Source organism: Amblyomma maculatum, chromosome 11 (assembly GCF_055883805.1).
Source record: "Amblyomma maculatum isolate TAMU_Amacu chromosome 11, ASM5588380v1, whole genome shotgun sequence".
NCBI classification, from domain to species: domain Eukaryota; kingdom Metazoa; phylum Arthropoda; class Arachnida; order Ixodida; family Ixodidae; genus Amblyomma; species Amblyomma maculatum.
The window spans coordinates 47680946-47698198 of NC_139354.1; the positions used below are offsets into that span (position 1 = coordinate 47680946).

The 17253-nt window shown below is 45.6% G+C and overlaps 1 protein-coding gene across 2 annotated transcripts in view; it reads right to left on the reverse strand.

Moving 5' to 3' along the window:
* LOC146173761 (venom metalloproteinase antarease-like TserMP_B) overlaps positions 1–17253 on the reverse strand; it is a 41444-nt gene that overhangs the window by 14078 nt on the left and 10113 nt on the right. For both annotated transcript variants that reach the window (XM_084583395.1, XM_084583394.1), the window contains exons 4-5: positions 14302–14423; positions 6506–6552 (exon numbers count right to left, since the gene is read on the reverse strand). In XM_084583395.1, the coding sequence (XP_084439521.1) occupies positions 6506–6552; positions 14302–14423 (169 nt within the window). The remainder of the gene's footprint in view (positions 1–6505; positions 6553–14301; positions 14424–17253) is intronic.

The following is a 17253-nucleotide window of genomic DNA, read 5'->3' on the forward strand; positions in this document are numbered from 1 at the left end:
GGTTTTTATTCATAAAAACTGAGTATATAAGACAAAAATAGAAAAAATATTTTCTGTCCTGCATCCAAATTAGGGTAGATTACGCTCACGTGTAAGACTGCTGACACAGCGATGCTGTTTTCGTTTGGTTCGACTAAGTTATACGTGACTCTACTTCCAGGCTCGTCATTTCTCCCTGTTGTAGTTGATAGTCGTCGCCCCATCAATGAGCCCTCAGTAATCAGTAAGTACATGTTATTACTTCAGTACTATCATTCATTCATGTGGAAGTTGGCGAAGGGCATTTACAGCCGCTTCAACCATGCTCCCTCCTGCAACGCCTACGTGATTTGCGCCTACACATGCAAGGCAGTGGTAGTTGTGGGCGCGACCACCATGCACTCCGCCTTCAAGCTTTGTCGAAATAAGTCCAACGACAGCATGCTTCGGGGCGGATAGCGCAACACCTTCAGTACTTTGTTCAAGAATGTAAAGTTCGTCCTCGTCGAAAAAATGTATATCTTGTCAGCTTACCAGCTCCACGCGATCGACATGCTTTTTTATTATACCACGTGGTTATTCCCTCCCCAAAGGGTGCATGTGGTTGTAATGGATTGCGTCCTCGGCGACCGGGTGCGCAAGGCGTTCACAGGAGACGTGATTACTGTTAACACATGCTGCTGCTCGAGGTCCAAGAACAATCCACGGCTTAAACAGCATCGATATTAAAAAATCTTCCGACGATTACGTTAATTCCTAATGCGAAATTTGAGCTCAGCTCATCAGCTGTTTCACTTTTTCGGCATATTGAGGCAACGATTTCGAACAAGACATGTATATACAATTGCAAACGTTTTTATTTTCCAGACATATTCCTTCAAGAAACACTCCTCTAACCGTTCTTGATTCTCTTGAAGGAAGCTTTGTGGTCGGAGAAATGGAGAGAGCAATTAAGTTATCGGGAGGTTGCGGGAGGCAGTGCGTGGGTCCATGGGAACGTTGCACGGCGAATACATATCAACGGCTGACTGATGCCGCTGACACCGCTAGCGAGTTTATTCAACGTGGCTCTGCGTTTTGGCTTGGGTTGTATGCGGAGCCGCTTACAGAGGACAAGGCCGATGACGACGCTCTAAAAATAATACAATATATATATATATATATATATATATATATATATATATATATATATATTGTAAAGAAGACAAAGAACGGAAAACGCTGCGGCATCGCCAGCACCATCGCTTGTCTCCGGCGCCCATCTCTCGTGCTGAAGCTGTGCCCTGCGGCTGGCAATTCGACCCTGCTGTGTCCGAATTACTGGCAGCGCTAGACTTTCAAACCAACTATTAAATCCACATTTCACTTGGTGGAGGTCAATCTGAGGTTTCCTGTACCCATCTCGCCCTGGAACTTCGCAGCAGAACGTTGACTACCCCAATGACAGAGCCGACTTCATTGCACCTACCTCCGCCCGTCACCTGCACAGGTGCGCTTGGTCAACGGGATCCCGCTAAATTCAGTGGAAGCAGCGATGACGACGTCGACGATTGGCTGACCACTTACGAACGGGTCAGCCGTCACAATAACTGGGACGACAACCGTAAGCTCAACAATGTCATCATTTACTTGAGCGACGTCGCTAATCTGTGGTTTAGAAATCACGAGTCGGACTTTACTACCTGGGCGAATTTCTAGACAAAATTTTTTGGTTTCTTTGGCCGCCCCGCCGACCGAAAACTCCGCGCGGAACAGCGTCTTCGGCCGCGACTGCAGCTGCCCGGTGAAACGTTCACCAGTTAGATTGAGGACATTGTTGATATGTGTCGTCGCGTTGACCAGGCCATGACCGAGGCCGTTAAAATACGTCATGTCCTCACAGGAATTGATGACGGCGCTTTCAACATGCTCATCGCGAGAGGCCCCACTACGGTCAAGGAAATCTACGACCTCTGTCAAAGCTAGGACGAGCTCCTGAAGGAGCGTGTTTTGATTCGCCAGCCTCATGCATCACTCGCTGGACTAGCCGCGGAGAGGGAATCATCTAGCCTCTCTGAAGACATCAAGGCTTTTGTACGCCAGGAGGTTGCGCGACAACTGTCCCTGCAGCCATATGTTAAGGAGTCGTCAACAACTGGCCTTGTTCCGGAGCTTCGCCGCGCAATCCAGCAGCATGTATCTTAAGTCCTCCCTAATCCTGTTCCTCAATCAGCTCCGGTTGCACCCTCAATGCCGTTCCCCACGCCCACAATTTCGTCGTCCGGCGTTGCGCCACTGAACTACGCTCCAGCGTTCGCGCCGGCTCCTCCTCAAGTATTGCGTCGCACGTATGCCGAAGTCACTTCAAGTCCACCGCCTGAGCCAGCATAATTCTATGCTTCGCCCCCCATGCGGTCGGCACCAACAGCTTTTGCTCCCCCCTTGCTTCCGACACGATCTCCATGGCGCACTTCAGACAACAGGCCTATTTGCTACCACTGCGGCATCCCTGGGCACACTACACGCTACTGCCGGCGCCGAATAAATATGGCCTTTGCTGCACGGCCTGCGCCACCTTATTTGGCCCCCCAGTTCCCAGTCCCATCGGGTCCTCCAACAGCACCCACTGATCCTCCGGACTTCCTCCGTCGTCGTTCGCCATCACCACGTCTCCGCTCCATTTCGCCAATGCGCCGACGACCCGCTACCCAGCCGGAAAACTAACCGCCGCAGTTCGCGAGGCACGAACTGCGTATTTGACAGTTTTTCATTCCTCGTCTTAATCCCGCAATCTTTCTTGGGGCGCACGACGACCGTTTCCCACCTCATTGACACTGGCGCTCATCCACCTCTCCATCAGCGGCCGTATCGCGTGTTCCCGACTGAGCGCCATATTATTGCCCAACACGTCAATGACATGCTCCAACGCGGAGTAATTAGAGAGAATCCTGTGGCCCATGGTCGTTTCCTGTGGTCCTAGTTAAAAAGAAGGATGGCTCCATACGATTTTGTGTTGATTACCGCCATCTCAACAAAATCACTCGTCGTGATGTGTACCCCCTCCCACGAATCGACGATGCCCTAGACTGCCTGCTAGGCGCAGAACTCATTTCCTCACTCGATTTACGCTCCATGGCAGAGGCGGATCTTCCTAAGACCGCCTTTATTACTCAAGACGGACTATACGAATTTAATGTTATGCCATTCGGACTCTGTAACGCCCCAGCCGCATTTGAAAGAATGATGGACACTGTACTGCGCGGCCTGAAATGGAACATTTGTTTACGCTACCTTGATGATATCGTCGTCTTTTCAACCGACTTCCCGACCCACCTGACTCGACTTCGCCAGGTCTTCACCTCCCTAACCCGCGCCGGTCTTCAACTGAACTTCAAAAAGTGCAGCTTTGGTGCCCGCCAGCTCACAATACTCGGACATGTGTGTAAAGATGGAGTTCTGCCTGATCCTGAGAAGCTGCGCGCCGTCGCTGACTTTCCGAAACCGACCACTTTGAAACAACTGCGAAGCTTCGTGGGCCTCTGCTCGTACTTTCGTCGTTTTGTTCGGAATTTCGCAACCATCATAGCCCCCCTTACACAGCTCTTGAAAGGCACCCCTAACCTCTCCTCTTGGTCGCCAGCCTGCGATGATGCATTCGCGACACTGCGCAATGTTCTGACGTCACCGCCAATCCTTCGCCATTACGACCCTACAACACCTACAGAACTTCACACCGATGCCAGTGGTGTCGGCCTCAGCGCCGTCCTCGCCCAGCGCAAGCCTGGCTTCTCCGAATACGTTGTCGCCTATGCAAGCCGTGCTCTCACCAAAGCCGAGTCCAACTACTCCGTTGCCGAAAAGGATTGCTTAGCAATCGTGTGGGCTGTAACGAAGTTCCGCCCTTACTTATACGGCCACTCCTTCGCGGTAGTTACAGATCATCACGTTTTCTGCTGCCTCGCGTCTCTCAAGGATCCGTCGGGCCGTCTCGGGCGCTGGGCTCTCCTGCTTCAGGAATACGACATACGTGTAGTGTACCGCTCTGGCCGCAAGCACTCTGACGCCGACGCTCTTTCTCGGCCACCGGTGAGCTCGCCTAACTTATCGTCCCCCCTCAAACATCCTTGTCAGCACTCACTATTGAGGATATGCCTTTCGAGCGACGATAAGATCCTTGGGTTTCTAACCTGCTAGATATCCTCAGGCACTCCGCCGACAGGCCTCCCATTTCGCCATTCGGGACGGCCTTCTCTACCGAAGGAACTACAACTCAGACGGCAGAACGTGGCTTCTTGTCATTCCGCGCCACCTCCGCTCCGAGGTTTGTGCCCACCATCACACTGACCCGCAAAGCGCTCATGCCGGCGTCCTCAAAACCTATGATCGAATTCGTCAGAGGTACTACTGGCGGGGAATGTACAATTTCGTACGTCGCTACATTCGCTCTTGTACCGCCTGTCAACAACGCAAGATTTCTCTCCACCCTGCTGGCCCTCTCCAGCCTTTACCGTGTCCAGCTCGCCCGTTTGATTGCGTGGGAATCGACCTTTATGGTCCGCTACCATGCAGTGCCACAGGTAATCGATGGGTCATCGTCGCCGTCGACCACCTGACCCGTTACGCCGAGACTGCTGCACTTCCCGCGGCGACAGCCCGAGAAGTAGCCCATTTTCTTCTGCACCACTTCATTTTTCGACATGGCGCCCCCCGCGAGCTACTGAGTAATAGAGGTCGTGTCTTTCTTTCCGAAGTAGTCTAAGAGCTCCTGTCGTCTTGTAAATCGATACATCGGGCTACAACTTCGTACCACCCACAAACAAACGGCCTCACGGAGCGCTTCAACCGTACGCTTGGGGACATGCTCGCAATGTATGTTACATCTGAATCTGGAAGCTCCAACTGGGACCAAGTACTGTCATTCGTAACGTTCGCGTACAACACTGCCACCCAAGCAACAAATGGTTTTTCGCCCTTCTTTCTCTTATACGGCCGTGAACCATCTTGTACTCTGGACACACTTTTGCCATACCATCCAGATACCTCTGAGTACAGTGCTTTGTCAGATATTGTACAGAAGGCTGAGAAATGCCGTCAGCTAGCTCGCGGGTTTACCTCCAACACTCAAGGCTATCGCAAAGATCAGCGTGATACCGATACCTCTGCTCCCACGTTCCTGGCCGACAGCTTCGTTTGGCTGAGCGTTCCTGCTACCAACAAACTAGACACCAAATACCACGGACCTTATCGCGTCTTGGAACGCACATCCCCTGTGAACTACGTCATCGAGCCAGTCACCCCTTCTTCCGACCACCGCCGTCGCGGCCGCGAGATTGTCCACGTTAGCCGCCTCAAGCCATATTACAACCCTCTGGTCGTCTCTTCTCCCTGAGTCGCCAGGATGGCGACTTCTTCACGTGGGGGGAATGTAAAGAAGACAAAGAACGGAAAACGCTGCGGCAACGCCATCACCATCGCTTGCCTCAGGCGCCCATCTCTCGTGCTGAAGCTGTGCCCTGCGGCTGGCAATTCGACCCTGCTGTGTCCGAATTACTGGCAGCGCCAGACGTTCAAACCACCTAATAAATCCACATTTCAATATATATATATATATATATATATATATATATATATTGTAAAAGAAGGCTAGGTCGAGACGGCAAGGACAGCGAAGCCTTGTCCAGCGTTTGTAGACCGATCACGAACCCAGGCACGTGCCGGAGCCGGCGCCGCGGGACGATGATGATGGTATGTACAAATGAAAGAAGATCCACAGAAGGCTCACAATATATATATATATATATATATATATATATATTTATATATATATATATATATATATATATATATATATATATATATATATATATATATATATTACTGGTTAAAACACGCGAGCATGTGTGCTCGAGCATGCGAATGAGCCTTTCCCCACCTATGGTTTACCTGATTCAATATTTCATTTCTTGATATGATGTCTTGAGTCCTTGGTTTTGCGCTTGGCTTTCAATTTCGCACAAACGGCCTCGGATTCGGCAGCCTATGAGCTCGCTGGAAAAGCTTCAGCTCTCACTCTTTGACCGTAATTCATTCATCCGTTTGTGTAGTCAATAAAACTGATTGCTGGACTAGTTGGTGTATAGTCACATGTGTCTGGTGCAAGTGTCTGGGTTGTTGCGTCTTTTTGTTGCGCTATTAAAGTTTGTGTAGTCGTGTGTAGTAATGTTGAAAATTCTCATGGGAAGTCCAAACGCAACAGAAATATTACCTGAAAGGGGAATTTGGAACTCGCTTCGGTATCTAAGCAGAGCCACATGGCAGAGGACACATAGCACCGATGGTATGTAGTCCTGTATATTCCCGACCTTCAAAAGATGTATCTCAGATGAAAACGTTTGCGTTTAGTAATTTTTATTATCAGGCCTTAGAAAAATACTTGGATTCCCTTTATTATTGAATTTATTGATCTGTGTACTTAGCACTGATTTCCTTAACACTGCTTTCTTGATATATGTTACACGATCAAGTAATCTTTCAAAATATGACCTACCGCTTGCTGTTCCCTTTTTTCTACCTTGTTCAACTGCGATTTTGTCTCTGGAACAAAATGAAAAAAAATTATCTGGCAATGAATTTGACAAGTTGAGGCGCAATTATTTATCAGTGCGATGCATCCTGGCTATTGTTGACTGTTAGAAGCTTTAGTTTCATATCTGCGTACATTTAAGGCTAGCAAGTGTTTCAGTCTCTGCGCCTATATGCTGAATCAGTTTTTCTAACTTCTAAAGCACTAACGTCCATTATATGAAGTGCTAGAGCTAGGATTTCCTTCGTCAAGTTTGTTTTTCTAAAGCCAAAATTGCATACCAGTATGCCTTTGAAAACAAAATAGCATGTTTAAATCATTTGTATGCAATAAACATATTTATGGCGCATGTTTCGCGAAATATTTGGCGCAAACTTAGCAAAGGCATTCGTTATTTTGTAATTTTTAATCAACATACAGGTGGTGCTAAAATCCATCTTGCAATGTCTTATGACGGGCTTTTGAAGAATATTAAATTAATAAATATTAGCGGCAATAACAACCATCCTAATGTAAACAAGTACATAACCCACACATTAAAAGTGTCCCGCACGTTACACTCCCCCTTTATAAATTCAATCAGCGCGAGTCCCACACTCCATCTTTTGTTCCTTCTTGCAGCTGCCAGCCAGTGCTAGCAATTGTCCATCACAGAATTGCGTATTGTAATGTTGCGCAGAAAACCACCCTTCCTTTGGCGACAGCCTAGATGAGAGCGGCAAAAATGGCATACCAGGCAGACATTTCTCCAGATACTAGTCTGCTTCAGATGCAGGAGGAGCTTTTATCAATTGGGTCATGGCAGGAATGCAGAATTTTCTGTACCTGACTGAAGACGTTCCCTTCAGTTGCTCCATAGCTGCCAGAGTAAACCCAAATAGGTCCTTGAGTACTTGTCCCGCAAAAGCTGCCCAGCAGAAAAAATACACTACCTCATAGTGGCATTCGAACCCCAGAGACGACACCATCAGCTCTCGTTTCCCGTTGCCCCTCTGATTTCCGTCATTGTTCAAGACTCTATCAATTCGTGAATTCGCAGTAACTGTTTTGTTGTTTTAGCCGCGAGACGTTCTAAATAATTAAAACAAAACTAGCTGGCAATTTTCTGCCCTTGGTTGAACAATCACAATAAATTCATGAAAGAAGAATCGGCGCTGTTCTCTAAGACGCATTTACGATTAACCGCCGCAGAGTCACTTACGATGGCCGGCTTAACGCGACCGGCACACTGTCTGCCCAACTCAGTATTGTTCCGAGTCGAACGCAACGCAAAAGTTAAAGTGGGACCCTGCGGGTCTCACGTATAGGTGGGGGAAAATACCTTATATCTTCATTAGCCGCTAAGGGGGAATGAATTCGGAATTTGCTTCTGGGCATTCTCATTTAAAATGGAAAACTCATATTTGGCTTGCCATCATAGAGGTTAAAGCTGAACCTAGGGAGTAAAAGACTCCAATTCTCAAATCCCGCTCAAATGCGTCCACTGTGGAGATCTTGAGGGCAGGCGTAAGGCAAAGGCAGTTATATATATATATATATATATATATATATATATATATATATATATATATATATATATATATATAAGTATATATATATATAGTAAACTTCGCTAAAAAACTCAATGCAGCTCGCATATGCCGCAGTGAGAATATATATAGAAAATGGGAATCCCCCCTTGTGACCCCCATGGCCCCCTTGTGGAATACTTTATAGCAGAAGAAACGCACATGTGAGCTTTAGGCCAGAGGAAGCTGGACTAGTCTAAAAGGTCAAGCCCAAATACAATCTCAAAAAATGTCCCCAAAGAGCTGTCACGGGACTGCAAAGTTGACATGCCCGTTTGCTGCCCACATGGGTCCGACATCGTGTCCTGCAGAGCACATGGAGTGCATAAAGCTAGAAGAAGAGGTTTTCCTCACAACATCGCCAAGAATCTGTATGAGTACTGAAGGGCTGGAAATAAACACATCAGCATTCTTTTCACTTCGATGGTTTGTGAGGCACTGGAGGGGAGATGCAAAGAAGTTGTGGGACTTGAGCAGAAAGAAAACCAGCTGGCCAGAATGGGCTAGCCGCATAAAACCGCTTTATATTGTGCATAGTTGATGTCTGGGTTGAAATACTGTGAAAACCCCCCAATGCCCTCATCAGCTATTTCTGAGGTACGCGAAGACAAAGGTAATCTATATTCAAGTTCCGTGCTTTAAAAACGGGACAAACCTTAAGTTGACCCCGAGTTGGCCTCGAAGTGACCCACGTAGCGGCGCTTATCATGCCGACATACGTCTATGGGGTCGAATGGGAGGTACTTTGAGCGATATTATATATTGTAGAATTATCCGTGGACCCTATTCTCAACACGCATGAACGCTCTTTAGCGCCTTATTATTTTTCTTAGTGGTTCTCATGATATAGTCACGTGTTTCAAATTGGTTGAGCTAAATTCCAAGCTGTCGAAATGGCTTTTTTCGGTAAGGTTAAAAGGACGTGGTCTATTAACGCTGCCTAGATTGCAAATATAAGTAATAATGGGGAGAGAAAGAAGGTATAAAGGTACATATGGTAGGGAGGAAAGCACCTTTGCTTTTACTACAAATGGGATGAAATGTACTCCTTGCTGTCAAAGGGTCCTTTCTGAAATCTCATTGGCAGACGTCGTATACCGGAAAATATGCCATAATGACGTTTTATGTCGTAAAGAATGTGCTGCTGTTTCGGTTGCCGTTGCTGTAAATGATTAAAGTTGGGTGCCACTTTTATTACTGCCTTAAGGTGACGAAAAAAAAAAACAACGTGAAAAATCTGAAGAGAAGTATAGTCTGCTGTTAGCTCCCCGCAGGCGAAGTAAGGTGTACAATTTCGTTGTATATGTAGAAAGCATTGAAACGACGCCAAAAGAGTACTTTTCAGCTTTGCAGCCTTTCAGAGAATAAATAATGATTATAAATTTACAGCCGCAAGAGGGCTCTAAATGCCCTCCCGTTGCGAACGCTTTGCCCTATACAGGAACCATCGATTCGCGCGGTTGTTGCCTAGCGTGGAAATAGTGGCATACTAACTCAATTGGTTGATCTGCGCGAGACGAGGGATTTCTTAGACCACCGCGATACATTTGAATTATCTTTCTAACTGTTCGTGAGTGTGACAACCTGAGGAGGCATAATTTGTGGTTGTTGTGCAAGGAACAATGCGAAGACAGGCAGCGAAGGGTCACCAAGGACTGCTAAAAGTCAGCAGTAAATGTTCCCTTTTGGCTAGCACTATGCATTCCCTTTTATGTTAATAAAACGAGCCTTCCCACGATGGAAAAGCAAGCAATATAATGAGAGCTTCCTTTTTTTAATAAAGTATGCGCCATAGCTATGACACATGTTTCCATGTCATATTTGTTGTGTTTCATGTAACGTTTTTCTGATATATGCATACAGGCTCACCATTTGCTTATTTTTTCGAAAACAAAAAAAGTACCCCAGAGCAAGCTATTATAATATGTTCTAATCATATTATGTTTTTCATTTGTTAATTGACGTTTTGTGTTCTTTGCTCTTGTTAATACAGCTAGAAAAAATTCTGCATTTATTACTTTGCATTTGACCGTTTGGATATTATGCACGCGGCGTCACCCTGGCTTCATGCCATGATTTCCTCAGTCATCATGCGCTTACTTTCCCTTTTCTCCCTTTATCCCCCTCTGCACGTCTAGGGTAGCCTACTGGGCATAGCCTATACAGTTAACCTCCCTGCTTTTCCGATCTTTTGTTTATCTGTCTCTCTTCCTCAGGCATCTTTCGCGTTTCGCCGGAGCCTTTCGCGTGCCATGAAAATTGAACCGGCTAAGTTTAAGGCCCAAAGGTGTACTTTCCACTTTGCCGGTTATATATCCCTCTCCCTCTGTGTGTGTGTGTGTGTGTGTGTGTGTGTGTGTGTGTGTGTGTGTGTGTGTGTGTGTGTGTGTGTGTGTGTGTGTGTGTGTGTGTGTGTGTGTGTGTGTGTGTGTGTGTGTGTGTGTGTGTGTGTGTGTGCGCGCGTGTGCATGTGGGCATGTGTGTGTGTGTATCTGTGTGTAGAAGATACACACATGGTTTCCCTCTCTCTCTCTCTGCATTGCTTTCCGCGACCTCAAGCCGACCAAAGATGTTAGAAAGTTAAGCAGACTTAATAACCTGACGGTAAACGTTCATAACCCGGCTGTGCGAAAAAGATGGGCCACACAGCCAGTAGCAAGCACTAATTGAGACTTTGGAAATTGACCACGCTGTCCGCATGAACACTTGTTCGCGACTGCTGGAGCTACTTCGCATTCATTAGATTCCTTCTGTTTTCGACAAAGTCCTTAAACGTTTCAGTCATAGCATTCAAATGCAACTGATAAGTGAACATGGCGAAACTGCCCCTCGCGTAACAATTAGCATCAACTCGACTTTCGTATCTTGATGACCTGGTACTTAATTGTGCAGCTGTTTGCTGTAAGGGATAGTTCTGTGTCAAATATCAAAGAAAATCTGGAGGTGCATTTAAAACTGTGGACATGTACGAACGAGGAAGAATATAGTCCTACCTGTAAAATGTTTTTGAGCGAGCGTTTCGTCACATATATATATATATATATATATATATATATATATAGGGTCTTTCTGCATTATGTTTTTCCGTGTTTCAGCATTGCACCTTGGCTGCCATGCATTACTCAGCATCTGAGAGCCATGTTAACGGGAACTAGCTTGACATTAAAAATCGAGGGCGCGTAAGCCGTTTTATATAATGGCTGTCGTGAAATTGCCTCCGGCTTGGTGGCAATGCATGCTAAATTCAACGGTAAATTGAATTCAATCTGTGAGCCGTTACACGAAAAATGGTTGCGTTACAATTTTGGTAGCAATGTTGGGATAGCAGCCATCACATTAATGTCATCAATAGTGAAAATATAGAGAGGAGCGACATGTATAGTATAGGCTGACATGACGATGGGCTTATTTGAGCATGGGTCTATATAAATCCAAGTGATACTTCGTATTGTCATATGAGCCTTTTGATAATGTTATGAATTGTTTTGCTTCAATTGTTGTGCAGCTAATCATGACGCATTTTTCTTATCACCTCTTGCTCACTGAAGCTTAACTACCTTTTTACAATTGCCTGAGATTATAGATATTGTTACCCACCTGACAGAAACCGTCAAGTGCCTACAGTATATATTAAATGAACGAAAATGAAAAAAAAAAAAGAACTTCCACACGGTGCACTTAATGTATGTCGATGCACTAACACGAAACATTTTTCTTTATGCCCCTACATGTGGCTGCATGTTCGTTTCTTTGTCGGTTGGCGTTTTTTACCACGACTCGCGCTCAAAATTGGACGTTTTTTAGGATCGAGGCTCAATTACATGCTCCGTGGCAAGAGCCACACGAGATTGCTGCGCCGGGGTGTTTTGTGTCAACCTTGCTAGATGACGCCCCGCGTCTCTGTAAAGGGATGTCGACTCTTTATATTTGTTTTTGTTTTTTCATTTCGCTTGCGCATATTTTGAAATCCATCCGTCGTCCTCCGTACCTATACGAGAGAACATGTTTCCGAAATTTTTGTTCAGTTTAAAGTCTTTTTCTTACATACTGCATCCGTTGTTCTTTCCCTTAACAACCTCCGCCGTGTTTACGCAAGACAAGAATTATAAAAACGTACTGACGATGACGACGTAGAGTATCCGCCAACCAAAATCACACCCAACCAGACATGGTTCCGCGGTTGACACAGTGTTTGTCTGCCGCCCTTTTAATTGTTCCGCTGTTCACACAATGTTTATCTTTGCCGCCGTTTTAGTTGTGTTTCCTTTGATGATAATGCAGCCTAGGAACGACTCAAAGCTTTCTTTTAGTCTGTACATATACTCTTTCTGTGCATGACCACATTTAATAAAGGGCATGCATGAAATAAGAAAGGTCAGCGCAGGGTAGTGGTTCGCACTATTACCTTCGGAATGAACGGTTGTGGTTTGGTTCCTAGTGCTGACACGAGTTCTTTTTTTTTTCTTGTCGGTCCGTGCGGACAAAATTTCTCAACATTCCCATAGGACAGGTTCTTTCCATACGTCCTGTCAATGGCAACGGCAACCATAAGCCAACAAGCGCTTTCGCGTTAATAAATATGCGCTTAACAATGACGTTTGTAGCCACAAAGGCATGTACGCATTGTATAAAGTCTATCTATTTTAATTCGCGTATTCGGTATTATACCTGCACACCAAGCTCTCCAGCAAAGGTAACCAAGGTGCTGACTCAGCGTAGCGGATAGTAGGGGTGGCGTGCACAGTCATTTTTTTTTATTTGGGAATGTGATTAGTTATTACAAAATATTAAAATCCGAGGTATTGGGCATAGCATCAAAATTTCAGTTCAGAAGTTTTATAATAACTTGAGAAACCCCGACGGGTTTGCGCAGTGGATACAGAGCTCAACTACTGTTTCCGAAGATGCGGGATTGATCCCGGCCTTGACGGCAGCTTTTCTGTGGAGGCAAAAAGCAACGCGCCCGTGTGCAGTGCGATGTCAGTGCCCGTTAAAGAGCCCCAGGTGGTCGAAATTGCTGGAGTCCCCCACTACGGCGTCTCTCATAGCCTCAGTCGATTTGGCCCGTTAAACCCACAAACCACAACATATTAGCTTCAAAGCCTACTAAGTGGAGTGTTTGCTCCTTGCATAGAATAGTCAGGTTTACTTATGAACCTCAAATACCAGGTGTCGTGTCAATAGGTCCTCACACATATCTGCCCTCTAACGCACAGGCAAAACCAAATAGAAAGCGTGCCTTAAAAAAAGGAAAACTCAAATACGCGCATAGCGTCACTCCCATAGCAACGTTGGCCCAGGGAAGCATTATTTATTCGGCAAGTTTTTTACACAGTTAGTAATAAACGAACCTTACGGCAAAGAAAGCATTGTGCAAATATCTCATTCATCTCTTCCTCTAAACTGATACTTCGGCATTGAGAGCGTGTCCCCGAAGCCGTTAATTATAGAGTTAGATAACTAGTTTACCATCTTATTATTAGATAATATTTATATTAGAAATATAGATATTCTTTTGAAAGTCACGCAATTGGCCCCGTCAGCAATTAGCCTCTCTGGGCTAAGAGCTACCGCGTTTGAAAATTTCAGAGTGAAATTTAAGTGCTCTCTAGTGTGCAGCAACTTGGAAAAAACCGTAACGCTTCACCCCGGGAAGTTGAAAGACGGTTTAAAAAAATTCCTAATCTCAGGCTTCTATTGACCAGAAGTTCTTATCTGCAATACAAGTCGCCCTCTTAATCGAATATAATGATTCATTTGAAATTAAAAACAAAACATGCGCGTGTTTTTTTATTACATTTTTATGTTCAATATTTGAGGTGGTTGTCTATGTCACCTGTGATATTAAAATGATGACGGTTGAACATAGCCACGAGTTACATTTACATGCATTTTGAAAATCAGGCTTTGTTTGGGCTGATAGTTTGGGGACAAAGTATGTTTCGTTTGATTTTTGGCCAGTTATTTTTTGAGGGGGGGGGGGGGGAGATGATTGTGTTTGAAATTAGGTAAAACGGCTCCGTTGTATTGCTATTCAGAAAAATATAGTTTACTGCTCCAAATAAAATACGCATTTCCTCTGATACTTAGGACCGCATAATTGTTTCTAGCACATAGAACCTGATATCTATAAATATACTTTGCTCAGTAACTAGAGTTACAAATCTATCTTTCCGTTTCCAGCTTACTTACTTTGTAATGAGGGTTACAACATCGCAGATCCTAAAACAGCCAGTCTTCACGAGCTCCATCATAGTACTACGTGTGTTTGGGCCATCCACAAGATGGTTAACGTAGGTTATAACCTTTGAACTCTATGATAAAACAAAATCATGAAAACGTTTTTTTGGCATATAAAATATATGGGTTTATATAAATATGGCTTTAGTTAGGGACAAAAACAAGATGGAATGCTCCAAGTAATTAATGAATATAGTGACATAGTTTGCGTAGTGGCGCATCCTGTTTGAGAAAAAATGAGCGCAGTTTTCATGACATCAGTCTTAATATGTTTTGCGTCTATTGTGACTAACTTATAGCAAGCAATATATTTTTGGTCTGGGAGGTTGCAGACATTCAATTCATGCACTGTTTATAATTCCTTCCCTTGTTTACGAACACTAGAATACATACATTGCTGGCAACTGATATCTATTGACCGCTGGTCTAACCAGCAAACAATTACAGGGCCTTGTATTTATGCACCCTAAAAAAACAGGCTGAAGCGGGGAGTAAAGTCCACTTTGGTCCTGGATTCGGACCGTTATTACTCAAGAGGAGCAACTGCGGCAAGAAGCGTGCAGTGTGCAAATTGGACGGACTAACATTTAGTCCTGGCTCGAAAAAACTAAAAAGAGGAGGAACGGGAAAACGAATTGTTCACTTATTCCCTGGTCACTTCTCTGCCTTTCTTCCCCCCTTTTCTGGCACGCGTTTCGGGTACAGGGCGCGTGTTTCTGGATCGATGGGCAAAACGTGAATCCTACAGAGGGGACTTAAACATACAAGGAGAGGCACAACAAAAGCGACGACGAGGGAGTGATTTTATCTAGAAAAACAAGCTAAGAGGCGCAATGGATGATTTTGTCCATTGGGCAATGCCTGTTTCGGCGCCGCGGAAACCTCGATATGAGGGGGCATGCAGTCACTGCCGGTCACTACCGGTCACTGCCGGTCACTGCCGGTCACTGTCGTTCGAAATAGTAACATGTCCTACCCATTAGCTGCTGCGATGATTCGAACCACGCTACGTCGGAACTTTATATCTAGATAGTGTAGCTGCGTTACATGCGAAGCAGTTGCAGCCCCTGCTTCTTGGCTATCTTAACGTCTATTATCACTCGACTGTTCGTTATTTTGTGCTGCCGTGCCATTTTGGTTTGCGCGTTGGAGAAATTATCTCGACGCACGGCGCGTCAGGGAGGTGCAGCGACTTCAGCCTGGAACCATGTCTATCTTATTGCGGTAACTATAACGTATGTTTACTATGTACTTGCTGAATTACTTTCTATGGCTACGTGCTGTGTTATACAAGCACATGAGCCGGGCTCTGGTTAAAGCGAACGCTCCTTCATGTGCGAACCATGTATCTGTGAGGTGGCTGGCGTGCACTAAAAACATGAGCTACATGACTACATAAGGCGTTTTACTGCATTTGTTTGTACAATGGTGTAGGCACCAGCTTGTGGAATAAAGTCGTGGATGTTTCCACTTATGCTTCTGTGCCGCTGCCTTCAGACAACACCAGTTTTGCGCATCACAGAAAAATTATTATTAACTGCTTCTTTTCGAGGACTGTGGTCGTATATCGAGCGTCACACTTATGAAAGAAACATTGTCACTAGCATCCTTGTAGCGACGCTAGACTATCTCCCGTGTATGTCTATTCTTTGAAATTTTTCAGAATAATATTGTTACGGGAAATATTCACAGTAAGGCAGTTGTCCACGCCACTGAGGACAGAGTCGGTAGGGCTAGGGGAGTCGACGGGATGACGGGACAAGCAGTCTGCATCTTGGTGAAGCCGGCCGGACTTGTACACGACGGAAAATGTATACTCTTGTAATCGAAGCGCCCAGCGCCCCAAACGGCCTGTAGGATCTTTGAGGGAGGAAAGCCAACACAAGGCATGATGGTCTGTTATAACAGTAAAGTGCCTGCCAAACAAATAAGGGCGGAATTTTGTAATAGCCCAAACAAGTGCCAGGCACTCTCGCTCTGTGATAGAATAATTTTGTTCGGACGTAGATAAGAGGCGGCTGGCATACGCAATCACCCTTGTATGGCCGTGTTGTTGCTGGGCAAGTATAGCTCCAATGCCGTGGCCACTTGCGTCGGTGCGGAGTTCAGTATTGGCAGATGGGTTGAAATGGGCCAAGACGGGTGGAGTTGTGAGAGCAGCAATAAGTTCCGAGAAAGCTGCAACTTGTTCAGGCCCCCAGGAGAATGAAACGTCTTTCTTTAGGAGATTGGTGAGAGGACGAGCTAGCGCTGCGAAATTCGGGACGAATCGTCGGAAATAAGAACATAGGCCAATAAAGCTTCGAACATCGCTGGATGAACGTGGAGTGGGAAAATCTCTGACGGCACGAGTCTTGTCGGGGTCAGGCTGAACGCCAGCAGCATTAACCACGTGACCAAGGACTTTGATTTGTCGGTGACCAAAGCTGCACTTTTTGGAGTTTAGTTGCAGTCCCGCGCGGCGAAAAAGCGCTAGGATTGTAGAAAGACGACGAAGATGGCTTTCAAATGTAGACGAGAAAACTATTACATCGTCAAGATAACACAAACAAGTGGTCCACTTGAAGCCTCGGAGCAAAGAGTCCATCATACGTTCGAAGGTTGCTGGGGCATTGCAAAGGCCAAAAGGCATGACTTTGAATTGATAGAGGCCGTCAGGGGTGATGAACGCTGTTTTTTCACGGTCTCTCTCGTCGACAGAGATTGCCAGTAGCCGGAACGTAGGTCGATGGACGAAAAGTAGCTGGCTCCGTGCAAAGAATCAAGCGCATCGTCTATACGCGGAAGAGGATACACATCTTTTCTGGTTATCTTATTTAGATGACGATAGTCAATGCAGAATCTCCAACTGTTATCTTTCTTTTTGACCAACACAACAGGGGATGCCCAGGGGCTGCTGGAAGG